This window comes from Lithobates pipiens, unplaced genomic scaffold (genome assembly GCF_037356315.1).
Source record: "Lithobates pipiens isolate NorthernLeopardFrog02 unplaced genomic scaffold, aLitPip1_a1.2 Scaffold_22, whole genome shotgun sequence".
Classification (NCBI taxonomy): domain Eukaryota; kingdom Metazoa; phylum Chordata; class Amphibia; order Anura; family Ranidae; genus Lithobates; species Lithobates pipiens.
Window position 1 is genome coordinate 261,283,855 of NW_027507784.1, and position 27,937 is coordinate 261,311,791.

Here is a 27,937-nt window from a genome sequence, read left to right on the forward strand (position 1 = left end):
GAGGATTGATAATATGACAGCAGTGTTGTACATCAGAAGGCAAGGGGGCACTCTCATCCCCTCTCTGCTAAAGGAGGTGACTCCAATAATGGAATGGGCCCATATCAATTCCCTCCATTTGCCAGCAGTTTAGTATACCCGGTCAGAACAATCTTCAGGTTGACTATCTGTCCAGGACAAATCTCAAAACCAAGTGTCCCCTGCCACTGCAAATGTTTAGGGATTTATTGGCTTGGGCTTTCCTTTTGGAGGTGGACCCCTTTACTTCTCTAGCCAACATTAAGCTTACGTGGTTCTACTACAGAGTATGCAAGCAGTTCAGACTGGCCCTTTTTGAATAACGTATTCCTTTCATTCAGTCCCTCTGGTTCTCAGCATTCTGAGAAGGCTGCTACAGGAGAAGGTCACAGTTTAAGCAGTGATTCCAAACTGGCTTAAACATCCCAGGTTTACTCTGCTTCTTCACCTGACCACCAGGGCTCCGTTTTGCTTACCAGTGAGGCCGGCCTTCTGTGTCAACCCATTCTTCATCCAGCGCCAGACAGTCTCAGTTTGATGGCCTGTGTCTTGAAAGGTAAATGTTTGATCAATCTTGGTTACTCTAATAAAATGGTGAATATCCTCATTAAGTCATGAAAAGACAGCACTCGTGTGGCTAAAAATTCTGGAATTCACGCCTTAAGTTTGCCACATCTTAGACTTTCTACAATCTGGTCTGGATATGGACTTGTGTGCAAGTACACTAAAAGGTCACATTTCTGCAAACTCTGCTTTCACTGGGATTCAGTGGGCAGCCGATGGGATTATAGTCTTGCTCTTCAATTCTGCTGTTGCACTCACACCTCCAAGGGGCCTGTTGTTTCTGAAGTGGGGTCTTCCTTTAGTATTGAAAATGAGCAAACAGTGTGACCAGGCAGGGGGAAAAGCAAATAGAATATTTTGACGCATCACTAGAGGGATCACCAGCAGGAAAAAGGAGGTCCAGATTCCCCTATATAGATCTTTAGTGAGACTTCATTTAGAATACTGTGTCCAGTTCTGGAGACTTCACTTACAGAAATATTGATAAGATAGAACAATTTCAGAGACAGGTAACAAAAATGGTGATAGGCCTGGGGGATAAAACATATCAAGAGCGACTTCAGGAACTTAATATGTACAGTCTGGAGGAAAAGAAGGGACAGGGGAGACATGATTGATACCTTTAAATACATCAAGGGGGTGAATAAGGTTCAGGAAGGCAGTCTTAGAAATATGAAAACAAAATGAAGAACATGGGGTTATGACCTCAAACTAACTGGAGAAAAGTTCAAAACAAATCTTAGAAAGTATTATTTTACTGAAAGCAGTGGGGGCTGGTAGTATATTTTTTGGAGGGGGGGAGTAGCAATCCGTCTGCCTCCCCGGTGTTCGGTCGGGTCTCCTGCAACCCCCCCCCCCCCTTCAGTTGACTGGTCCCCGCACTAGCCTCCGGCTCTAATCATGTGCTTCTAAAAAAAAACAACCATTAGAATCAATGTGTTCGGCGCCCTGCATGTAAAGGATTAGGGGGAAGGCTCCTGTATGGACGGGCCGCCGCTGACTGAAAGGGTAGTGGAAGATTGGAAAAACAAAGTAGTTACCCGAGCTGGAGTAAATAGAAGCATCAAGCAGGGTCATAGCCTCCAAGATGTTGAAGGCTTACAAATTGCAGGGGATGACAGTTCTGGAAAGAGTGAGAGAGCACTCTACAAGGGGTGTCTCAGCTTCATGGGCAGCAGCTTGCCAAGTCTCCCCAGAAATGATATGCAAGGTGGCATTGTGGTCTTCTATTCATACATTTGTATCTCACTACTGTGTGGAACTGGAAGTATTGACTACTGTCAAGTACACTAGAAGGGTTATTGCTTCAGCATCTAGCTAGTAGTAATGCCAGGCTGGAGGTGGGTCTCAAATTTATGAGTTTATGATCCTATTTTTAAAAAGTGAATGTGCAGCACTAAAATGAGGACGGTCACTATAAATGAGACTGTATATGTTAAACTGAAAAATTTTGCAAATTTTACACTCATTTGAATAAACTGAATAAAGTCCACAACGTGATGCAAAATAAAGCAAACTAGGATATAATGGTAATCCAGGTGAGTGAATAATCTCCTTAGGACATCAGTGGGAGGACAGGTGTCAAGAGTGGATAATGGAAGAAAGCCACCACCATCATAAGGAAGGCTTACCAGAGCCATTTGACCCAACAAGGCATATGCCCAATGAGTCGTTAAGGCTTATCATGCTGTCCTTCAGATGGTTCCCAATGAAGAGGGAAAACTCAAAGGGAGGTTGGTCGAACCTTTCTCATATGCTCACAGAGGTTTGCAGAAAGCGATCACCCATGCTACAGACACATTTAGTCCTTGGCATTGAAGATCTGACAAGTGGGATGAGTGAAAAGTTTAAACGATGAGAGAGATCTGCCAGATGCAGCCAAATCCGTGCGGTGTGGAGCCCCCTCAGGTGATCCCATACAATGTGGGTCTGCAGTGTTCAGATGAATGGGTGATCAGTAGTCAGACCTACCTGCAACTCTAATGTCGCGTACACATGACCGGACTTTCCGTCGGAATGAACTCTGACGGACTTTTCAATGGAGTTCCGCTGAAACTGACTTGCCTACACACGATCACACCAAAGTCGGATGGTTTAACGTGATGGCGTACGATGGGACTAGAATAAGGAAATTCAATAGCCAGTAGCCAATAGCTGCCCTAGGAACTGGTTCCGGCAGAAAGATTGAAACATTTTGCATTTCTAAAGTCCGTCAGATTTTTCAACAGAAAAGGTCAGATAAAACCCACACATGATAAAATTGTCCGACAGATTTGTTCTTTGCTCTCAAAGTCCGGTCGTGTGTACCCGGCATAAGATCTCATTTACACTTGCAGTTGGGGGTTTACCACCCACAGTGACAACCACCACCTTAATTTAACAGGGTGGCCAGAGAGAGATATACATATGCTGCATATACGCAGAACTCTATACCATGAGGTAATAGACTCAGGTAATGAGGTAATTAACTATGCCATAATACACTGTATTGAAATAGACTGTTATAATCCCTGTTGCACAAGGTAAAGAAAAGTTCCAACAAAAAGCAACAGAGTCTTGTTAATTCCAGTGATGTGAATGGTGGCTTAGCACTGGTTCAGTCAAGGGCCTGGTGGTGATAGGGAGTAGAAAGGCTGGTCTGCCTTTTAGTGGTGACGGGTCTTCTGTCTGGGCCATGCGCCTGGAAACCTGTGTATGTGGTGTATTTAGGCCAGGTGTGTGGTGTAACGCCTGACAGACCGCACCTGGAACCACAGGAACAGGGCTTCTACAAGTTAGGCCGCGTACACACGCGGGGACTGTTCGCCCAACTTTGTCCGTCAAACAGTTTCGGCAAACAGTCCGCTCAAAATTAGCATGGACGGACATGGCCACACACGACGAACGAACAGTTTGCTGAAACCGTGCACGATGACGTGAACGTCACGTACGACGGGACGAAAAATACGACGTCCTATACACTGCATTATAACTTTCGGCGTGTAAATCCTTTCTGAGCATGCGCGGAACTTAGTTTGACGAACAAGCCTACACACGGGCGGACTGTTCGCTCAAACAAGGTTTCAGCGGACAGTTTTACGGAATTTCCGAAAAACCTTGTTCGTCAAACTGTCCGCTGAAACTGTCCGCTGAAAGCCCACACACGAGCGGACTGTCCGCCCAAACACTGTTCAGCGGACAAAGTTGGGCGAACAGTCCGCGCGTGTGTACGCGGCCTTAGATCTGGCATAAAGTGTTAGCCACTTGACAAAAACCTAGGAGGCTGTGGGCTCTGGGGTTTTAACCACCCTTACAGCAGTTAAAAGAGAAGTATGGAGATGTTTATTTTATAATCATGCTTACCTAGGTGGATGCAGCACCGGTCCGATGCAGAAACTGTCCCCCGTCACCTCTAAGACTGAGAACCGAGCAATCTAACACCACAGTCCGCTCGGTTCTCAGGGCTCCCCAAGCAGAGAACTACTCACTGGAGCGCTGGGCTGTGGAGGGGGCAGCTCGCTAAGAGCCGAGTGCCAATCCAGGCAGGTGGGCAGATCCTGACTCAATTGTTGCGATCTAGCCAAGCCTGAACCGCCTCTGTGACTTCAGCAGACAGCAGACTTTAGTCTGCTGTCTGCTGAAAAAGGATTTGGTCCAAATCAGGGACAATCCCTCGAAATCAGGGACAGTTGGGAGCTATGAGTTCTTAGATGTGGTAGCTGCATTCAATTTATTTTTTAGGCTTTATTTCCTTTATTTTCACCCGGTGATCTTGCCAGTAAGTCTGTTGTTTTTGAGCAGAATAAACTGTCCTGCAGATGTAGTAGTTTGAGGCTTGGGACAGACCATTTAACACTGACCAGTGTTAAAATGGGTGCTTACAGTGATTAGCTATTATTTATTTATGCATAGTGGGGGGGGGTAAAATAAAACTAATGCAACCATGACATCTAATGATTGCTAAGCTGCAATTTAAATGTTTTGGTTTGGGTTTAATACCGCTTTAACAAACGTCATAAACACACACACATTAGGGTATATTTTAGGTGAAAATGTATTACCTACTGACAATTTCCAATATTTTTTTATTTTCTTTCAGGACTAGCTACTTTGCATCTTACCCTCTTGTCTGCAAAAAGTTGTTAATTAGCCTCAGGAAGATGGACCTTAACTATTTGCTGTTAAATGAAAACAAGAAGCAGTTCGTAATTAACAAGGTGAATCAATGCCTGGTAAGAAATGTTTACACAAATCCTTGGAGAGCCTAGACAACCCATGCATGCGTAATTAAAGAAAGTTTTGATAGATGTATGATGGTAACATTCTTGTTGATTTTATTTTATGAAATCCATATGTTTCATATGTAATTGTCCACACACATATATGAGCCACAAGCACTATGCTGGATAAATTACTGAGTCCAAAATTGTCCTCTAATACCATCAGGAGGTTAGCAGTGCAGAACGGCATAAATTATGCATCCTTCTGTCTTTCAGAATGGTTCTATAGCGGATGTGTATCAGCTAGATATGCTTGGTAGCCTCATCTGTCACTTGTCCCCGAATATCATAAGGAATGGCATCCAAAATGTATTTACATCAGCAATAAATCTGTTTAAGACCTGTTCTAACCTTAGCTATGAGCAAAACCAAGAAATTAAATACAGAATCCTGCAGCATTATGGGTATGTGAGCTTCTTTTTTGTTTGTTAGATAATTTCAGCAAATACAGAAATGTCTGCCTCACCTGTCTGCTGGTGTTCCCTGCAGAAACCCATTAAACTGGACATCCGAAATAGCACAAGATATGGTACCATTCTGGAATCTTCTGTCAAAAGAGGAGATCATGACTGTGTTGCTGAAGGTAAGGTGGTTCTTCAGAATAATTTATTAATTAATAATTAATTTAAATTTATTTCACAGCACTGACACTGTTTTAGTGAACAGTGAACTATTTACATCAGGCCTTCTTTTCAGTATAAATTCCTTTATATCTCCCAACAACTATGTACAGTCAGCAGGGCTTCAACCATGACCCCCCAAAACCGCTCCCCTCCCCCCACACACCCTCCAAATCACATCAAATAGTGGGTGTGATCGTTCAAATTTCATGAACAGTAGGAGGCATTAAAGGGACATTAAATACCAGGATTGCATTAAATACAGAGTGCAGAGCTGTCACTTGTAAACACAGAAACCAGTAGCTGTTCTAACTTGTCCTCTCCACATTTTACCACCTGATTCAGTAAATTGTTTTTAAGGACCATGTAGGGGAAAGACACCCCCCCCAGTTAGGATCCACTGATTCCCCATCCACCATCTTAACATTTTCTCTGGCTCTCATGAGGGTGACATCTCGCAGTTGCTCAGTACAGAAATCCTCTCTCCTAACCTCTAAGTCGTGTATTACATTCTGGCTACTCTCATTGTCGGGGTCAGAGATGTTCTCCTGTTCATTACTCTCGGGCTGAGAGCTAGCTTCCAGGTCCTCCTGCTCCCCAGCCATGACAGGGAAAGGAAGAGGATCTCTGGCTTTTTCGACCCCCCCCCCCCATCCCAACAGCATCCCCTTCTCTTTGGCAAAAAGGGTCTGGTGAGAGTTCCCATGCTTCCCCAGCAGGGGGGCTCTATCTACCAGAAAACAAAAAGCAGCGCACGATGGAAATCGCATGAAAACTTATTAGTCTTTAGATAAGTAGCATGATAAATTTATTGCACTAGGAGACAAATATAAAAAGTTGCAGCAACAGTCAATAGTAGTATAGATACTTGTAGATGGTTGCAGAACAGTCATAAAAGCATATAGCTAAATAAGATACTGGTATAAATAATAAACTATACCATTGCTAAGTCCGGATGAGAGGGGTTTAACATCAACCAATCGGCTTCAGGCTGTACCGTGGAGAGGGCTGTCAGAACTCGAAATAGATGGTATGAAAAACCCCAGTATGACAGGGGGGAGGATGGTGTCTCAAATCTTGTAGCTGCCAGATGAAAGCGCTCAGTCTACAAACACATGTACAGGCACGGTAAGGAGGATCCTCAGATGGTCACAGCAAGCCCTACCGTGGGACGTGGAATGACGCTCCTTTGAGGATGCTGTGTAGCTGAACTGAGCTGTGCGAAGGCTAGACAGAGACAACCGCAAGGAGGAAGGAAGCCAAAAGAGCCGAGCTGGCAGACTAGGAGCTGGATGTACTGGGTGACGTCAGCGTTACCACAGAAACAAAGGGAAGCCGGAAACAACGGGAACTCATCAGTAATCAGCAGTGGAACATCCTACGCTCAGAGGAAGCTGTGACTACATGTTTCATGCTTCAGCGCTTTATCAAAGTCAGAATACAGTAATGCAGCTGGAGGGATTCCCCCATCAACACTTACCCATGGGTGAATGAAAGAAAATTGCATGTACGGCCTGCTTTACCCTTTAACATGAATTTGAATTTGTTTACCTAATGCCCTACTTTAAAGGTTATGAAAAAGTACATAGAAATCATTTTAAAAGTGATTCTACACCCAAACACTGCAACCAAATATGCTTTGCTGTAATGTCAAAAGTATAGCAACTGCGATTCTAGTAAAGATTATCCACATGCACTTAATATTCTACAGTGACAATGCTTGCTCAGTCCAGCTCCAGCATTGTCACCATTCCTTTCACACTCCTGATTTGGACTACAAGCAGCTGTGGTAATGCACATTCTACTGTTGTCACCACAGTAAATATATTATGGTCAGCTGCCTCTAAGGCATCATTCACACGAGGCGGAGTCCGCCAAATCAGCAGCAGATCTCTCCATTGATCTCCACTGAGCCGGTGGATGACAGGGTCCGTCTCTGCTCACTGAGCAGGGAGGACCCTGTCAGAGCCCCGCTGACTCCTATGGAGAGATCGTACGAAAACGGACAGCATGTCCGTTTTCCTCAGATCTCAGTTGATCCGATCCTCCAATATGGATGGCGAACGTATCACCATACGTCTGATTTTAGCGGATCAGATGGGAGACAGGTGTACATAAGACATACACAGGACATACACGCTGACATCCACCTGCCCATTGGAGTCAATGGATGGCCTGCTCGGATCTGCCTGAAAAACGGAGATGCGGATCTGTGCGGGCTTGCCATGTAAAAGAGGCCAAAAGCCCCATGTTCACTGCTGCTGATAAACGGATGTTTAAGAGCAGTTGGGCGTTTTTTTTTTTCAGCAGCCCCTGGACTCTCCTCTATGTTATCTTACATCTGTACATGTACACTGAGTAGTTTATAGTAGTTTAGAGACAGTTGAGGAGCTAAAGGAGAATGGCCAGACTGTTTAAAGCTTACAGAGGTACCAAACTGCCCAAGTAACCAAAGGTGAAATCATCCTCTGGAGTATGACATTTGTGGTAAGGTAAATCTATTTACTAACTTTTTTTCCTGCAGTTTTTTTTCTGTTTTCACTAAAGTTGTTTTGCCATTGAGGCAAAATTCATATAAAAAAACAGACCTTGCTTGGTGCAAGCTTCACTTTTTACATTTTTACAGAAATTGCATAATAAAAGATATCAGTCCCGCGATATTTCATAAACTTCCAGTATTGATAACCTATAGGCCTGTAGGCATCTGCAGTAAAGTTTTGCCAACTGCACTATCTATAGTTATATGTAGTTATATGTAAGGGTGGTAGGATGATGGATGTGGTGGTTTTCATGTCCCCCTTGCTTCCCTCCTCATTGGGTGCCAAGCAAGGGTCACATAAGAGGCCTACCCAGGGGTGGTTTCATCTGGGCTATGCTAGGTTATAGACATCACACTACACATGTGGTACCTTTACATGAACAACTGACTGGACACAAACTCTCTCACTGTAATATACACATCAACAGGGCTGGACTGGGACAGAAATTTGGCCCTGGACTTCATCCAGACTGGCCCACTTACATCAGAGTGTCCCATCAGCAGCCCCCTTACATCAGAGTCCCATCAGCAACCCCCTTACATCAGAGTGTCCCATCAGCAGCTCCAGTCATGTCAACAAGTGATAGGGGAGAGAGGAAGGAAAGTCTGCTGGCCGTCTATCTCCCCCTGCAGGCTGGAGGGAGCAGAAAGCCTAATGCTCTCTCCAGCATATGATGGAAGAAGCTCCTCCCGAGAGGAGTGAAATCACGATCACTCACTGTCGGAAAGGAACGGCTCCAGGACTGCACCTGACTGGCCCACTGAGCCATCGGCCCACCGGGAAACTCCCAGTAGTCCCAATGGCCAGTCCATGCCTGCACATCAACACTTTTACTTGCACATTTAGGATGGACATGCAGAGCCCATGCCTTCTCCACCTGTCCAATGTATCGCCATACGTCTGACACATCTCCGCTGACATCCATCTCCCCATAGGAGTCAATGGATGGCTCGCTCAGATCCACTTGAAAAATGGACAGCCAGATCCGAGCGGGCTTGCCATGTGAAAGGGGCCTAAGGCTCGGTTCACACTGGTGCAATGCGAGAAGCCTGCCAATCCAGTGTGGGTACCCGAATAGCACCTGTATCGCACAGTGGTTCACACTGAGATCTGCGAACCACAGGGGATGTCAATGTAAAGTTAATGACACCCTCAGTTCGGTTCACAGATCACAATGCGAACTGTGAAATGGTGCAGAAATCTAATTGCATAGGTGTGAACACCCATGCGATCCGATTCTAGTATGCACCAAAAAGAGGGTCCTGCACCATTTTGGCATCAATGTGATGCGATTTCAGCCATACAGTTTATATGATTGACATCGCATGTGATCTGCACAGCAATGCGTTGAGGATCACATGCGGTGTCTGTCATCACACTAGTGTGAACCGGTCCTAACTTAGTCTTGTGGCTGCCCCAGCACACCTGTAGAGGAAAGAGTCCATCTCTGGGACTACATGCCCCAGTGATCCTCCTTGGCAGTGGGAACTCTGATATCGACACATCACTAACATTCCAGACTGCAGCAGAACAGCAGCATGAAAACCCCCTGTTATCTCCTGGGTCCCCCCCTGGGCTCAAATTCCCTGTTCCTTTTATAAGACTTGGAACCAGTGGGTTGGACCCAGTAAAGCCTGAAGAAGAAAAAAAAGAAATCCCAGGAACAGAATTAACTTTTACAAAGCTATGGCATTTTGAGGCTGAAAAGTACTTATTTTCAGGTGTGATGAAATGCATGTGGCTGGGATGTGACTGTCATCAGTAGGTCACTGCAATTTATACCATTTTCACTACTAACTGCTGCAAATTTGAGATTCTTGTACACATATAAGATCACTGACTTGAGACTTTGTAAATAGTTTCAGAATTTAGCACCACGGATGGTATCAGAGGCCGCAAGAATTCCTCTGGGTGATGAGATGCTATCAGCCTTACACAATGCCATTTGGTTACATGGTACCAATGATTCAGTGCCCGCAGGTAAAAGATTTTTATCTTGAAGAATATTCACATTCTGCAGATCTCATAATAGCACTGTTTCTTCTATTCCCGGACTGCATTCAAAAGCCCCTTTGTTTGTCTGTAATGAAACAGTGTCTTTTCAGATATTGAATGGCATGAACTATTCAGACCTGAAGAAAGCTGTTGTACTGATGACCTATCCTGTGATTTGGCTGGCAGATCTAAGCTGACATTTTCCTTGAAATGAGAGAAGGGAAACTTGTAAATATGTATTTTGAGCAGTAGTCCTGATGGTACCCATAAACATAAGCCAGTCTGGACAATGATCTTATGTCTGTGGGAGACCCTAAAACAACTAGAATAAACAGTTTCCCAATCACTACTGTACCCCAACTCCTACTCCCATACCTTCACCTCTACATTAGCATTACTCTCAAGCTAAGGTGAGCTACATTTAAAGGATTGGGCCCTACTCTGCGTATTATTCTGTCTGAGGCTAGTAAGATTGATATTCTGTTTCACATAACAAGCAATTAATTATTGCCAGAAAATTAAAGATAAACCTAACTGGTGGCCATATCTCCCAACTTTCTGAAGTTGGGAAAGAGGGATATGTTTTAGCACAAAGTATGTTGTCATATTTGTTACAGTGCAGACTGCTGGAATTTTATCAGACGAGCATTCTGGTGAGCCAGACAACAGAAAATAATCTGCATGCCGCATTTCATGCTGATGAGAAATGATGTGCTCTGTATGTTAATCCTTTTAGCACTTGCAAACCGGCAAGAAAAGTATCCATTCATTTGTATGCGTCAGGACCTTGCTCAGGGAAAACTATTGAAAAGTGCCAGACACAGCACATATATTGCCCTTCAACACAGTTGCTAAACCTTAAACCTGTGGCTAACCCTGCGACTTCAACATTGTCACAGACGGAGTAACACTTCAGAGCCACTGACGTTAAACAAATATGTGATTTTCACGCGTTAGACCTCAATAGTTACACAGATAGTACTGAATGCGTCAGCATAACTGCCAGAAAACGTGTATTTCCAGAGGTTAGCTACGCAAACCACATGATTTCACTCATAACATGTTTGATTTAAAGAAACATGGGAGCTGTTATTGCTCTCTCTTCTTCTTCTGAAAATGTTGGTTGTCTGGCAGTCATGATGATCTTCTGCCTTTAATACTTTCAGTCACAGAGGTTTATTTACTAAAGGCAAGTAAGGTGGTCATTTTGCAAGGGAATTTTCACCTTTGCCTTTAGCTTAGTGAGCAAGGTGAAGCTCTTCTAATGCCCCGTACACACGAGCGGACTTTTCAACATCCAAAGTCCGAAGGACCGAGTCCGTCAGACTATCCGATCGTGTGTGGGCTGCAACGGACTTTTGATTCGCCAAAGTCTGACGGACTTTAGAAATGAAGCATGCTTCAAATTTTCCCGACGGAACTCCGCCGGACCCGGTCCCCTTCGAAAACTCCGCTCGTGTGTATGCTACTCCGACGGACTAAAACCGACGCTAGGGCAGCTATTGGCTACTGGCTATGAACTTCCTTATTCGAGTCCAGTCGTACGTCATCACGTTCGAATCCGTCGGAGTTTAGTGTGATTGTGTGTGGCCAAGTCCGTTCGGCCGAAAAGTCTGTCAGAACTCCGTCGGAATTCCAGCAGAACTCCGACGGAACTCCTTTGGAAGTCTGTCGGACTTAAGTCCGCTCGTGTGTACGGGGCATAACTTTTATCATCTAATCATGGACAAGCAAAAATCCATCTTTTTTTTTTTCTCCTTTCACATGAATGGATATTCTTTGCAAAGTGAATTTTCACCACATTCAGCACTAAGATAAGTAGAAATTCCCTTACAAAGTAAACAGCCTATAAGCCTTAAGTAAATCAACCTCACTGAATCCGGGAATGCAGATCAGGAGTTTGACTTTTCTGATATGCACATTTGCTTCAGGTCAGGGACATGGAAGGAACTGAAATCTGTGGAGCAGCATAACATGAAGGCAACAAGGTTAGCAAAGAAGGCCTAGGTCATTTCTTACATCAGTTTAATATGAATAATGAATATGAGTGTAGCGGGGTCTCTTTAAGGACTATAAAACTACTGTTCCCAGAACCCCGCTGGTTCCCAGGATGTTTGGAGTTATGCCCCAGAGACTCATGGGGGAGGGCATATAAGGAGGGGGAGAGGCCTAGTTCTTTCTCTTTGGACACCCCCCCCTCTCCTAGCAAGAGGAGGTCTGTGCTGAACTGCTGGAGGCACAAGGCCTGAAGCCTGGGCCTTGTGCTATTTTCCAAAGAGCTCTCTGCCAGCCTAGTTGCACCTGAGAGACATTTTCTCTTGCTGCAGTACACCAGAAGGATTGAAGACTCGGAGGTCGGTGGATTCCTGTTCCTAGACGAAAATTCAGAGAAAACGGACTTGGACTTGTCCGGGTGGTGAGAGCTGTTTAAAGACAGATGCTTTATCTTTATTATTCGTTTGGATTACAAAGTTGTTCTTCAAGTGCACCACCGAAAGATTGCTAGCGAATATTGTTTTACTGGACTTCCATCTAGATCAGTCAGGCCTGACTGCATAGGTAGATAGTGCTGGGTGTTAGTTTACCCATGTGGGGAAGTAGCTGAAAAAGGGCAGCGTTAGAGTTGCATAGCAATACTTTATTATGCTGATTACTCTGTTTATCTTTATTACTGGTTACTGCAGGGACCTGCTTATGTGTTGCAATCCAAATGTTTGATTCATGTTATTCCTTTTATAAAAACAACAAGTAAAGTCAGTTATATACTTTCAAGGATTGTCTATGAGCTTGAGTTATCCACCCACGCACACACACATATTTAGAGTATAAGTGATTTAATGTGTATTGCTAGATACTAACTGTGCCAGAGTGGGTAGAGCAGATTGCCGGGGGGGTTGGCGGAGCTGTGCTCAGGACCCAAACCAAACTTGCGGCCCTCTTAAGTGAGGGTATCGCTATACGTGGGGGCTCGTAAATCCAGGATTCTGAGACAGCGGTGAACACGCCAGAGGTACCGGCATGGACCCACAGGGAGTCAGAGCGTGGTGTGAAGCGGCTAAGGCCGACCCAAGTCAGTCAGTGGTCATTAGCCTCCCAGGGGAGAAATGGTCGACTGAGACCGTAGAGGAGTTAATGAAGTCAGTGTCCCCAGACCATGAACCATGGGTGATGGAGATAAAATCAGACCCAGACATCTCATATCAGTATGCGCTAGTGGAATACTGGGATGGGATGCCGGAGGCTTGCAAGCGCAACCGTGTACGGACACAAGACAACAGATCCTTTAGGTTGGCGCACGCAATAAAGGAGGAGCCATCGCCAATGGGATCACCGCAGGCTGCGGCCCGTACCTCACCCAAGAGTCTCAGATCAGCACCGGCCACCCTTAGCGCAGAACTGTGTGCTGTCCTGGGGGAGATTGTGGCCCAGTGCAAGAAGGATCCCACAGATTACCCGATGTCGGGGTACAGAAAACTCCGGATGTTTTCAGGGAGGAAACCTGTACCTTCGGAAGAAGAGGGATTTGAAGAGTGGTTAGATAGCGCAACACAGGCACTAGAGGAATGGGAAGTTCCAGAGCGCAGAAAGAAGCAGAGGATTGTGGAAAGTCTAAAGGGGCCTGCTCTAGAGGCCGTACGCAACCTGAAGATGAGCAGGACAGACTGTAATGCGCAGGAGTACCTAGATGTATTACAGAATGTGTTTGGTGGGACAGTGAAAATCTCTGAGCTTGCTTATCAGTTAGAGCATTGCTACCAGAAGAAAGGTGAAAAACTATCAGACTACATGGGACGTTTAGATAAAATCCTGCATAGGATGATCCTAAAGAAGGGGATCAGCCCAGGAAAAGTAGATGAGGCCCGTGCTCAACAGGTACTGAGGGGAGCTCAACCCATGGATCCTATTGCATGGACACTGCGTGCCCGACTGGATGGGAAGAATCTGGAGTACACTGACCTCATCCGAATGATCAGAGAGGAAGAGGCCCTACTGGAAGAAAAAAGGGAAGAACATCTCACCGAGCCCGTCAAACAATCGGTAGCAATAGTTACACCGGCCATGACTCCCGCTAGAGATAAGGAGGTGGACACTTTGAAGTTACAGATGTCCCAGGTGATGGAGATGTTGACTGCTATGATGGCGAAAGGTCAAGGGGGAGACGAGAAATCAAGTCCTAGGAGGGAGTTGTTTCCAGATACACCAACACCAAGCCCCACTCGAGACCGAGAAGAGATGCTATGCTACAACTGCGGGGGCAGTGGCCACTTCGCCAGTATATGTTCCAGTCCCAAGAAGAAGAAGATAGATAACCGCCAGCCGGCGGGAAACTTCAGAGGGCCCCGGTGAGGGAGTCAACCGGGTGCCCATGCCTTTCAGTGAACTCCAAACTGAATAGAAGGAAGAGAGAGAGAGAAAACCAGACCCCTCAGAAGGAATGACTACAAATAAGAGACAATAACATCCCTCAGCGGGTTTGTACTCCCATTACTGTGGGGAGGGTCAATGCATACCAGGCTCGAAAAAGAATAAAGTCTAAAACCAACTGGATGAAGACGGGTCCCCAGAAGAGGGTGGCCTCAACCCGGCCCTACCCAGAAGAATTGGTCGGCCTTTCCCCCACTGTCTCCATCCAGGTGGAAGGAGTCTACACGAAGGCCCTCCTGGACACTGGAGCTCAAGTGACTTTGTTGTACAGAGACTTCTATGATAGGCACTTGAGCCATTTGCCTATACAGAAGATAGAAGAGCTGGAGATATGGGGCCTGGGAGCTCAGAGTTTCCCCTACGATGGTTACCTGCCCATAAAGCTGACCTTCGATCCCTCTGTGGTGGGGAAAACAGAGGTGTTTGATACCCTGGCAGTTGTGTGTCCTAGACCGCCCGGGGCCAGCAAGATGTCCCTCATCATAGGGACCAATACGGATCTGGTGCGAAGATTTCTGACCCCTCTAGTGGAGACGAGAAACCATCAAGATCCCAATATCCATCCCATGCTGAAGACAGCCTACCAACGGTTGGTCCTAGAGCAGAAGACCCCAGGAGAGGGGATAGGGAAGGTGTGGAGACTTGGGAGAGAGGGAGTGGTGCTGCAGCCCGGAGAGGTAGCCTGCCTCAGGGCCACGGTGAAGCTTACCTGGGAGCAGCCTGGCCCCTTTGTCATGCTGGAATCCGATCCAAGGGAGGACCACTCAGGCCTGGAAGTGATACCGGAAGTGATTTCAATCAAGGCCCTGAAGAAGGCTCGAGGAAGAGTCCCAGTGAGTGTGAGAAACCCTACGGAGAGACCCATAGAGATCCCTGCCAGGATGCTGTTGGGGCAGGTGAGTCCTGCGGCCCCAGTCAGCTGGTCAGAAGTAAAAGGAACGGGTGAAGGAGGAGATGTTTGGGAGAAACTTTCCATGGAGAACCCGGACCTACCTGGAGCCTGGAAGGAGAGAGCCAGGGCCCAGCTGACTAGATGGGAGAGGATTTTCTCAAAGGATGAGTTTGATGTGGGATGTTCCAGGAGTGCCACCCACCGAATCCGCCTCCAAGAAGACAAACCCTTCAGGGAAAGGGTTAGGCGGGTCCCTCTAGCTGACCTGGAGGATCTGAGGGAGCAGCTTGCGGAGTTGAAGAAGACTGGTGTGATTCGGGAATCTAGAAGTCCCTATGCCTCCCCCATAGTGGTGGTCAGGAAAAAGAATGGGTCGTTGAGGCTTTGTATTGACTACAGGACTCTCAACAGGAGTACCATCCCTGACCAGTATACCACACCGAGAATAGAGGATGCCCTACAGAGTTTGGCTGGTGCCAAGTGGTTCAGTGTAATGGACCTCAAGAGTGGGTACTACCAAATCCCCATGCACCAGGAAGACCGAGAGAAGACAGCTTTCATAACCCCAGTGGGATTCTTCAAATTCAACAGAATGCCTCAGGGCCTGTCTGGAGCCACCTACAGAGTCAGGGTCCAATGGATCTGGTGTGCATTGACTTTCTCTGCCTCAAACCCGATTTGAGTGGATTGGGAAATGTTCTGGTGGTAACCGATCATTTCACCCGTTATGCCCAGGCTTTCCCCACCAAAGACCAAAAGGCCTCCACTGTGGCCAAGGTGCTCATGGAAAAATACTTTGTCCACTATGGATTACCACAGAGAATCCACTCAGACCAAGGAAGGGACTTTGAGAGTCGTCTGATCCGGAACCTACTGGACTCATTGGGAGTAGAGAAGACCAGGACTACACCTTATCATCCACAAGGAGATGCCCAACCTGAGAGGTTTAATCGGACCTTACTAAACATGCTTGGAACTCTAGAGACAGAGAAGAAGCAACACTGGAGCCAACACATATCAGCTTTGGTGCACGCTTACAACTGCACCACAAGTGATGTGACGGGTTACTCCCCCTACCGGCTCATGTTTGGGAGAGAAGTAAGATTGCCGGTGGATCTGGCCTTTGGCATTTCCCTAGACCATGCCTCTGCTACCTCCCACAAGGGATATGTGGACCGACTTAGACACAATTTGAAAGTGGCCCATGAACGAGCTCAGGCGGCCTCGGACCAAAGGGGAGCCCGCAACAAGAGGAACTTCGATCTGAAAGTTCGAGTGCAAGACCTGCAGCCTGGGGACCGTGTACTGCTACGCAACCTGGGGATCCCTGGGAAGCACAAGCTTGCTGATAGATGGAGATCGGAGCCCTATGTCATTTGCAGAAAGCTACCTGGATTGCCTGTGTATAAGTTAAAACCAGAGGGGAAAGTGGGGTCCTTGAAGACTTGGCACAGGAATCATTTGCTCCCGCTTACTGAAGCAGTCAGAATACCTCCAGTGAGAAATCCACCAGAATCTGTTTCCATTCTGGATACCCCGGGACCTAGCACTCGGTCTCAGACCTCCCGGGTTAGAAATGGACAAGATTCCCAACGAGGTGAAGGTGGAAGAGGAGAGCTTGAGTGGCTGTGGCCTTCATCAACTCCAGGAAATTCTGCCATAGATCTCCCACCTACTGAGGATACACAGGATGGGACACTGAACCCAGAAGCTACAGAGTTCATTCCATCTAGTGGTGTGCCTGAAGGCTGGGAGGACCTCCCTAGCATTTACTCAGAAGAGGAAAGGACCAATGTTCCAGAACCAGTGATGCTGTCAGAGTGTGTTCCTGAAGTAGAGCCTGCGGCACCAGAGCCTGAAGTCCCAAGAGAACAGAGAGCTCACCGAGTTGTGAGACCCCCCAAGAAGCTAACCTACTCTCAAATGGGGGAGAGCTCTGAGGACTCTGTTGTGACCGCTAGAAGAAGTGCTGAACGCTCTAATCCCTCCACTGATCATTTGGTGGAGGGCAACCCCAGCTCACTCTCTGGCACAGTTAGGCAGGTCACTCATGCCAGTGTGACCTGTGGGACAGGGAATCCCACCTGTGAGTTCTGGTGGAAATTCCCTGTACCAACATCATACCCAGCACTTTCAAAATTGGTACAGGATATGTGTTAAAAGTTTATCTTTGGGGACCAAAGAGTTTAAGTGGGGGGAGTGTGTAGCGGGGTCTCTTTAAGGACTATAAAACTACTGTTCCCAGAACCCCGCTGGTTCCCAGGATGTTTGGAGTTATGCCCCAGAGACTCATGGGGGAGGGCATATAAGGAGGGGGAGAGGCCTAGTTCTTTCTCTTTGGACACCCCCTCCTCTCCTAGCAAGAGGAGGTCTGTGCTGAACTGCTGGAGGCACAAGGCCTGAAGCCTGGGCCTTGTGCTATTTTCCAAAGAGCTCTCTGCCAGCCTAGTTGCACCTGAGAGACATTTTCTCTTGCTGCAGTACACCAGAAGGATTGAAGACTCGGAGGTCGGTGGATTCCTGTTCCTAGACGAAAAGGCAGAGAAAACGGACTTGGACTTGTCCGGGTGGTGAGAGCTGTTTAAAGACAGATGCTTTATCTTTATTATTCGTTTGGATTACAAAGTTGTTCTTCAAGTGCACCACCGAAAGATTGCTAGCGAATATTGTTTTACTGGACTTCCATCTAGATCAGTCAGGCCTGACTGCATAGGTAGATAGTGCTGGGTGTTAGTTTACCCATGTGGGGAAGTAGCTGAAAAAGGGCAGCGTTATGCCCCGTACACACGAGCGGACTTTTCGACATCCAAAGTCCGACGGACTGAGTCCGTCAGACTATTCGATCGTGTGTGGGCTGCAACGGACTTTAGAAATGAAGCATGCTTCAAATTTTCCCGACGGAACTCCGCCGGACCCGGTCCCCTTCGAAAAATTTGCTCGTGTGTGTGCTACTCCGACGGACTAAAACCGACGCTAGGGCAGCTATTGGCTACTGTCTATGAACTTCCTACGTCGAATCCAGTCGTACGTCATCACGTTCGACTCCGTCGGAGTTTGCTGATGATGTGATGGTGTGTGGTCAAGTCCGTTCGGTCGAAAAGTCCGCCAGAACTCCGTCGGAACTCCGGCGGAACTCCTTTGGAGGTCTGTCAGACTTAATCCCTCTCGTGTGTACGGGGCATTATGCCCCGTACACACGAGAGGACTTATGTCCGACAGACTTCCGCCGGAGTTCCGCCGGAGTTCCGCCGGAGTTCTGACAGACTTTTCGGCCGAACGGACTTGGCCACACACGATCACACTAAACTCCGACGGATTCGAACGTGATGACGTACGACTGGATTCGAATAAGGAAGTTCATAGCCAGTAGCCAATAGCTGCCCTAGCGTCGGTTTTAGTCCGTCGGAGTAGCATACACACGAGCGGAGTTTTCGAAGGGGACCGGGTCCGGCGGAGTTCCTTCGGGAAAATTTGAAGCATGCTTCATTTCTAAAGTCCGTCAGACTTTGGCGAATCAAAAGTCCGTTGCAGCCCACACACGATCGGATAGTCTGACGGACTCGGTCCTTCGGACTTTGGATGTTGAAAAGTCCGCTCGTGTGTACGGGGCATTAGAGTTGCATAGCAATACTTTATTATGCTGATTACTCTGTTTATCTTTATTACTGGTTACTGCAGGGACCTGCTTATGTGTTGCAATCCAAATGTTTGATTCATGTTATTCCTTTTATAAAAACAACAAGTAAAGTCAGTTATATACTTTCAAGGATTGTCTATGAGCTTGAGTTATCCACCCACGCACACACACATATTTAGAGTATAAGTGATTTAATGTGTATTGCTAGATACTAACTGTGCCAGAGTGGGTAGAGCAGATTGCCGTGGGGGTTGGCGGAGCTGTGCTCAGGACCCAAACCAAACTTGCGGCCCTCTTAAGTGAGGGTATCGCTATTTGAGTACCCTAAATCGATCACAGAATGGATATGAAGAAGTCTACATAGGAACTCCAGAATATTGGAGAGAAAAACAAGAACTGCCCATTTCTCATAGTGAATGTATAGATTTCTAATGATGTTTTTTTTAAAGAATAATTCCAGGTATGAACATTTTTTACATAGTTACATTGATCCAGCTTGAGTCAATGTAACTATTAAGTGTATATACCATACCTGGCCAATGTGCCTCGAATCTGGAAAGACGTCACTAGTTTTCAGGTTCTGAGCTTAGCGGCTCCCCTGTAGCACTCTAGTTGGCCATTTAGCATGAGCACCATTCAGGAAATTCTTAGCATTTTCTCAATTTCAAGCATTCTCTGAATGGTACCTGTGTTGTGCGCTAACCACCTGTGTTAATGATTTAGCAGGACAGCTGCTTGGCAAGGGACCCGAAAGCTAGTGGAGATCACTGGAATAGCGGTGTCTACTACAGTGATTTCCAACTTTAAGAGGGATCCCACAAGTATGGTATAGGCATAGTCAGGGGCGGACTGACCATTCATCCACTCGGGCACTGCCCCATCAAGGTTGCCAGCCTCAGTAAAACCAGGGGCACTATGTAAAAAAAGTTTTTTTTACATCTGTCTCCCTTACCGACATCCTTTTGGTCTAAAAACCCTGAGATTATAGCTGCCCCACCTCTCCAGTACCTTCTCAGCCAATAGAAACATGTCTGTGTATACTGTGTGTGTATGTGTATACTGTGTGATTGTATACTGTGTGTGTGTATACGGTGTGGCTCCATAATCTCTGATTGCCTGGGGGCCCCATAATCTCCTATTTTCCGGGGGCCCCATGAGTTGTCAGTCGACCCCTGGGCATAGTTACATTCCACGCTTTACCAATTTAATCTCCTAAAAAATGCCATACCTGAAATTCTTCTTTAAATGCTCATGCTTTTTTCAACTAGTACATGCAATATGAAGGTAAGCTAACAACTCGGGAACTAATTCTAGAATTTTATGTCTTAGGATCAGAGTGTATGGACACAACAGCTCTGTCTGCTGATACCATCACACTACTGGGTGAAGCCAACTCCCTGTGGTCACCAAAGGAACTGCAGTGTATGAGCATAGAAACTTTTGCCAAAACTGTCAACATCCTTTGTGGTTTGAGACGTTTCAATCAATCTCAGCTGTCTGTTCTGAAGGATAAAGCAAAACAGGTACATCTGTGGAACATACAATGTACCTGCACACACAAACATACATGCATGCACTGCACCATAAAGCAATTATTGGGCTTCACAGAAAAGACAAGAGAGCAGGGAAGGTACTGCTCTAGGAAAAAAGACACATCTGGAATCTGTGAACATATTTTGTTATGTGTATAATATCATTCAGTTGAAATGTATATTTCATGTTACCTTTTTGTATATAAATCTAGTGTAGTGCTACTCCAACCTCACAGCATTCCATTTTACATACATTTTTTTTACACAAATAGTTTTTTTTTGGTAGTATTTGATCACCACTGGGTTTTATTTTTTATTTTTTACGATATAAATTGAACAAGACCAAAATTTGTTTTTTGAAATATATTTTTTTACATTCTGCTATAGAACATATCCAATAAAAAACAAAAAAAACTTGAAATTTCTATATAAATTTTGGCGAAAATGTATTCTGCTACATGTATTTAGTAAAAAAAATCCAAATAAGTGTATATTGATTGGTTTTATATGAAAGTTATATATATTGGAATTTTTATTTCGTTATTTTTTTAATGCTACTAATAGAGGTGAACAGCGACTTAAAATAGAAGTGTGATAGTGCGGGGGACAATCTGACACTAAAGGCACACAATACGAAATATCAGAAGTAAAATTTCGTCTGATGTACGATCTGTCGATTTTCGGATCGTTAGTACGGTGCTTTTGACAGCCGATTCCGCTTTTTCGCCTGACAAAAGCTGGATGTGCAGACTATAACATTTTTGTCATACGTGAACTCAGCATCTGATTTTCGTTTAATTAGTACTGTTTTCGTATGAAAAAAATCATAAACAGAAGACTATGCATGCTCATAAACAAAAGAATACATACAAAACTAGTGAACACATTACGCCACTTCTGAAGTTGTATTCTGTCATACGAGAATTTTCATATGGTGAGTAACCTCTTCACTTTCCACATGAGACTAGCATGCAACAAAAACCGGATGTCGGGTCGTCCGAAAATCTGATTGTGTGTACGAGGCTTTACTGACGCTGGGGGGGGGGGGGGGGGGGACTAACTGCCACTAACATCACCAGTGACACTAATCACTAATACAGTGATCAATGCTAATAATATGCATTGTCACCGTACTAATGACACTGGCTGGGAAGGGGTTAACACCTAGGGAAATCAAGGGGTTGAATGTGTGCCTAACAATGTTTACTGTTTGTAGCATGGTGTTTTTACTAAGCAATGTGCCGGTTTTTACTCTCCCCCACTGATCAGCTTGTACTATAGAGAAAAACAGCACATCTGGGGTGGTGGGCATGCACTCATGTGCCCCCTACCCGGAAATACCAAATCGTTTACATCTACATGATTTGGTGCAGTGGGGCTGCCCTGCCTCAGTATAAGTGCAGTGGGCAGTCCTGAAGTGGTTTAGTAGCTCTTTAGTAGAGCTTAGTAGAATCCAGAGTGCTGCTGTGCTGGCTTTTTATTGAACAGGCTGCTTCTGGCTTGGCTTAAAGTCTGCAGCTAGGCCGGGCTAAAACTGTAGCAGAGGAATGTTCTGGAGCTTCCTTACTCTCTTTCTCTCCTCTGCTCCTGCTCTTTCTCTTCTGCCCCAGAGGGGCAGAACCCCCAGCTCCAAGGTCACCTCCAGACGGCTGGACCCTGGAATTTTCTCCCAGACTGCCGAGCTTCAGAATATTTATGCGCTGCCTCCCCATCTTCTAGACCCACCTTCCCCAGGGATTGGTGGACGCTTCATGAATATTCAGGCTGCAGCCTCTGTCTCCCTGCCCCACTATGTGCTGGAATTTTCCAGTGAGTTCCAGAAGACAGTTGGAGGTAACAGAGCCACAGCCTGCAAAGCACTGCCTAGTCTCCTAAACACAATTAACACATGCTCCTCTGCTTAAAGGGGAGCCAAACTAAATTGCCCTACACTAGCAAGGGTACTACACTAATGAAGATGACTAACGGGCTAAATAAACAATTATATTAACTTCCTGTGACAGTACAAACTCTTCAACAAAAATGACATTTAAAATGGATGGGACAAACCATATGACACTGGTAAGAGTGCTTGCGATAGTCAGCTTTTATTCACATGGCTTAAATTATTTTTATAGAAAAACTGTTCTTGTAAATGTTAGCTGGAGTTGGGCTTTAATCAGTTTGTTGCTTACCTAATGCCATTAAAAAAAACTTACCGTAACATCCATCTAACAGTTCAATCCCTGTATTTGCGGATGATACTAAGCTAAGCAGGGAAATAACTTCTCCGCAGGATGTGGAAACCTTCCAAAAAGCTCTGAACAAATGAATGGCGTGGACAGCTACATGGCAAATGAGGTTCAATGTAGAAAAATGTAAAATAATGCATTTGGGTGGCAAGAATATGAATGCAATCTATACACTGGGGGGAGAACATCTGGAGGAATCTAGGATGGAGAAGGACCTGGGGGTCCTAGTAGATGATAGGCTCAGCAACGGCATGCAATACCAAGCTGCTGCTAAGAAAGCAGACAGAATATTGGCATTAAAAAGGGGATTAACTCCAGAGATAAAACAATAATTCTTCCGCTCTACAAGACTCTGGTCCGGCCGCACCTGGAGTATGCTGTCCAGTTTTGGGCACCGGTCCTCAGGAAGGATGTACTGGAAATGCAGCGAGAACAAATAAGGTCAACTAAGGTAATAAAGGGTCTGGAGGGTATTAGTTATGAGGAAAGGTTGCGAGCACTGAACTTATTCTCTCTGGAGAGGGAATATGATTTTCAATTTACAAATACCATACTGGTGACCCCACAATAGGGATAAAACTTTTTTTGCGGAAGGGAGTTTAACAAGACTCGTGGCCACTCATTAAAATTAGAAGAAAAGAGGTTTAACCTTAACCTCCCTGGCGGTATGATTATTTCTGATTTTAGGTGCTGAAAGCGGTACAATTATTTTGCATGGAAATTTGGAGTTTTATATTGTAGGCCTGCAATTCTTAGGAATAACTCTCTTAAATCTGTTCAAACCAGAGTCTAGTAGCCATCCTGGGTATGATAAAGTTTATAATATAAGAAATAATAATAAAAATTATTCAATAATGTAATCAAATCCAAAAACACTGAAATTTGCTCATTTGCAGAATTGTCACTGTCATTAGATTTAGTGTTTGATGACGAATTTCCCCACAAATCGCTATCGCTCAATTCTGCAAGTGATTCTGATATATTATCGCTGTTTTCTAGTTGGTCTAAAATCACTTTTGACATAAAGGGACACTTTTTGGTTGCTATGGACAATCTCCAAATTCCAGGCAGAAAAAACTGTATTTATAATATAAAAGTGCATGCAGGGCACTAGACAGACCACTAGGGATAAAGGGGGTGTGTATTTTTTTTATACAGTACTGTAATCTGTAAGATTACAGTACTGTATGTGTTTTGTGTATTTTTACTTTTTTGAATTTGGCGCCGATCTCCGTCCCCATGCGTCGTAACGTCGCAGGGAACGGAGCTCGGTGGCACTCGGGCACTGTGTGAATCGAGCGGAGGACAGCTCGCACACACAGCGGGGGGACATCGCTGGATCCAGGGGACAAGGTAAGTAACCTCTCCCTGTATCCAGCGATGCAAACCCGAGTCTGGCTCTGGGTTACCGCTCGTGGTACTGAAATTGCAGCCCAAGCCAGACTCAGGATTACCGCTAGGGAGGTTAAACTACGTAGAGGGTTCTTTGCTGTAAGAGCGGCAAGGATGTGGAATTCCCTTCCACCGGCGGTGGTCTCAGCCGGGGGCATTGATAGTTTCAAGAAACTATTAGATAAGCACCTGAATGACCGCAACATACAGGGATATACAATGTAACACTAACATATAATCACACACATACGTTGTCATCCCCAGTACAGTAAGGGGAATATCAACAGATCTACAGGCAGGATAAACAGAATAAAAACCTATGTTACGGGGCACTACTGTGTTAAATCTAGTTACAGACTGTAGCATACATGCCATTTTTTATTTTGCTCATAGTTCCTCCTTAAATATTAATGCATACTTTTTTCCATACAGCTCTGGGGTCCACTTTCAGAATGGAAGAGCTATCATGTCACTGCGCTGGGACACATTGTCACAGCTCTAAATGTCAGTGAAATAGACCAGCTGGATTTAGGTTCCATTGACACTATTTCTGCACTGACCCAGCAAAGAAAATGGACTGGCGCACAAGTAAGTATTTATATACGGTATACACTATTTTTTGTTCTAACAAAGAAGGAATTTTTTTGATAGGGTACTACCATGAAAAGGATTCAAATGCTGCGTACACACGCCCGTTTTTTCCGTCAGAATAAACTCAGTTTTTCAGACGGAGTTCCGCTGAAACTGTCTTGCGTACACACGATCACACCAAAGTCCGATCCTTTAAAACGTGGTGATGTACAACACATACGACGGGACTAGAGAAAGGAAGCTCAATATCCAGTAGCCAATAGCTGCCCATGCGTCGTTTTTGGTCCATAGGAACAGCATACAGACTAATGGTTTTCTTGATAGGAATTGATTCCATCGGAAAGATTTAAAACACGTTCTATTTCTAGGTCCATCAGAATTTTCTAGAAAAAGTCTAATGAAGCCCACACACGATCGGAATATCTTATGAAATTATTCCATCTGACTTTTTCTGCTGGAAAGTCTGACAGTGTGTACACGGCATTAGAGCACTCTGGGGGGAGATTTAGTAAATCTGATGCAGATGTGCATGGTAGCCAATCAGCTTCTAACTTCAGCTTGTTCAATTAAGCTTTGTCAATTAGCCTAGGTTCACACTGATGCGGTTGTTGCGTGCCAAGTGTGCGTGTGGACAGCAACCCATTGATTTGAATGGGTTGCTGTACCTGCGTTTCCCGCAGGCAGAAGGTCCCCCAACCCTTTTTTTAAATTGTAGCGACATGGATCTGCATGATGCTTTAGCATCATGCGGTTTGACTCGCCTGAAAACGTGCTGCTTTTTCCAATGCGTGGGGGTGCCATTAAGAATTGATGTCACCCCGAAGGCTCTAATAGGCTATAAAATAGGGTGGGCTTGGGTCGCAGAGAATGCGACCAGAGCCCACTCAGGTGTGTTACAACAGCAAATGAATATTGTTGTAACATTGATCCTCAATCCGGGCAATCAGAAGCATGTGTGAGACTTGTTTTCCGATTGGCCGATAAGAGAAGACTCCTGACTGGCCGTGAGGAGAAAGGAGGAAACGGAAGCCGCCACCGCCATGATGACCCATGAAGAGCAGAAGAACGGGAGGCCACCGCCACTGAGCAGGGGGAACCTGGAAGCGAATTGTTTTCTGTGCAGAGCTGCACCCGATTTTGCACGCTCCAGTCTTAGTAAATCCCACTCTAGGTTTTATAATGAGAGATCACAGCAGAAGGGAGGGTCACTGCTCTGACTAAATCATTTACATTCTAGCTTGATCTTTTAAACAGGTTTCTTACAACAAAAGTTAAGGGTATCTGCAAAATATAAAAAGGAGCTGAGAGCTTTACCTACTGACTGTATATAAAAATGTAATCTATTCATATGCAATATTTTATGCGTGACCAACTAAAAAAGATAAAAAATATTTATTTATTTTATTTTTTTAATCTTAACCATAAAAACTAAAAAAAGATTTTAAAACCCTTTACATTTCCTTTATGTAGCAAGGAAGCATGATTCGTGGCTAATTCATTTTTCCTCTAGTACATGAACTTCAAATCTCTATATTTATTACAATAACAAAGATATGGGAACACAAAGATGTAAAAAATATAAAGGTCTGCTCAAACATTATACTAAAGCAAACCTAAATAAAATTGCAAACCATGGGCTTACCCCCCTCCCCCCCCCCCAAAGAGTCTATAAACACAAGAACAAAATACATTTTGCAATCTACCAGTCTGTAGATGTGGTAGCCACATTCCTTTTCTTTTCCAGGCTTTTTTTCTGTCATTTTTCACCTGGTGATCCTGCCAGTAGCACACCTCTTCGTCTTAGGGTGACAACATTACAGGGATGGCCTGGTCGCCATTAATGGTGGCCACCCAGCTGTTGCGGAACTACAAGTCCCATCATACCTCTGCTTCTGGGAGTCATGCTTGTAACTGTCACCCTTGCAAGGCGGTGTTGTGGTGGTTGCATTTGTTTTCTTTCCTTTATTTTCTTCTGGTAAGAAAGCCATTGGCTGAGATTGCTGAATACAACTGCTCAGCGGGGGAGATTGATGTAGTAACATCGAACTGTTAGTACAGTGGTCCAACCGGAGCTGTCCCTTTTTTCCATTTAATTGTGCCAGGATTAAATCTGCTAGTGAATCTAACACTCCCTTCCCCCCAGACTGACAGTGCTGCTGTCCAAAGGTGCCCCTGTGCTCCATCATCCAGAGTGGGGACACTCTAATACAGGAGGTATGTTACTGGCCAGATCACCAGATGAAAACAGAGGGAATAAAGCCTTGAAAAAGAAAACAATTGCAGTCATTACATCTAACGATTGGTAAGCTGCAATTTATTACATTTTTGACTATGGGTTTAAAGTGGTTGTAAACCCTTACAGACCACTTTGAACTACAGGTAAGCCTAGATCAGTGTTTCTCAAATCCAGTCCTCAGGCCCCCCCAACAGGTCATGTTTTCAGGATTTCCCTCAGATGAAACGGCTGTGGTAATTGCTAAGGCAGTGAAACTGATCAAATCACCTGTGAAAAATAATGGAAAACCTGAAAACATGACCTGTTGGGGGGGCCTGAGGACTGGATTTGAGAAACACTGGCCTAGATTAAGGCTTACCTGTAGGTCCAAGAAATATCTCCTAAACCTACACAGTTTTTTGCAAAAAGACAGGCACCGCTGTCTACAGCGCATGCACGTTAGTGGCGGCTCCAGTGCGCATGCACAGGAGTGACGTCATTGCGGCTCTGGCCAATCACAGCGCCGGAGCCACAATACCCGGAAAGAAGATGGACGCTCCGTGGAAGAGGGGACCGCGGTGATATCGCTGGCTCCTGTGTCAGGTAAGCTAAGTGATGCATAGTAGCCAGAGCTCAAGTCCAGCGGGAACACATGGGAACGGAGTTCCTGTACTTTTTCCATAGCAGGAACTCAGTTCCCTTTAGCAGGACTGGCCTTTGAACAGGGGTGGGCTGAGCTGGGAGGGCAATCTGCTGCGCTGCATTCTGGGAGTTGTAGTCCGGACCATGCTCAAGTTCCTTGTGGCTGTGGGTGGAGACTGGAGAGAAGTGAGCAGCGCAGGAGGAAACTACAACTCCCAAGTCCCAAACACCGGCTGTGAGTGTCCCGTTGTAATGGCAAACCTCGTAGAATCAGCATGCCTGGTGTGTGATGTCACAGGTGTGCCCCATTCCACTCTCCTTCCCAATTCCTCCTCCTTCACCCCGCTGCCGCACACATCTCCACTACTACCGATACCACCCAGC

General features: G+C 45.4%; 1 protein-coding gene across 2 annotated transcripts in view; it reads left to right on the forward strand.

Moving 5' to 3' along the window:
• OTOA (otoancorin) overlaps window positions 1–27,937 on the forward strand; it is a 187,691-nt gene that overhangs the window by 142,824 nt on the left and 16,930 nt on the right. For both annotated transcript variants that reach the window (XM_077449009.1, XM_077449010.1), the window contains 6 exons: window positions 4,661–4,793; window positions 5,058–5,245; window positions 5,331–5,424; window positions 9,861–9,981; window positions 20,280–20,473; window positions 24,538–24,693. In XM_077449009.1, the coding sequence (XP_077305135.1) occupies window positions 4,661–4,793; window positions 5,058–5,245; window positions 5,331–5,424; window positions 9,861–9,981; window positions 20,280–20,473; window positions 24,538–24,693 (886 nt within the window). The remainder of the gene's footprint in view (window positions 1–4,660; window positions 4,794–5,057; window positions 5,246–5,330; window positions 5,425–9,860; window positions 9,982–20,279; window positions 20,474–24,537; window positions 24,694–27,937) is intronic.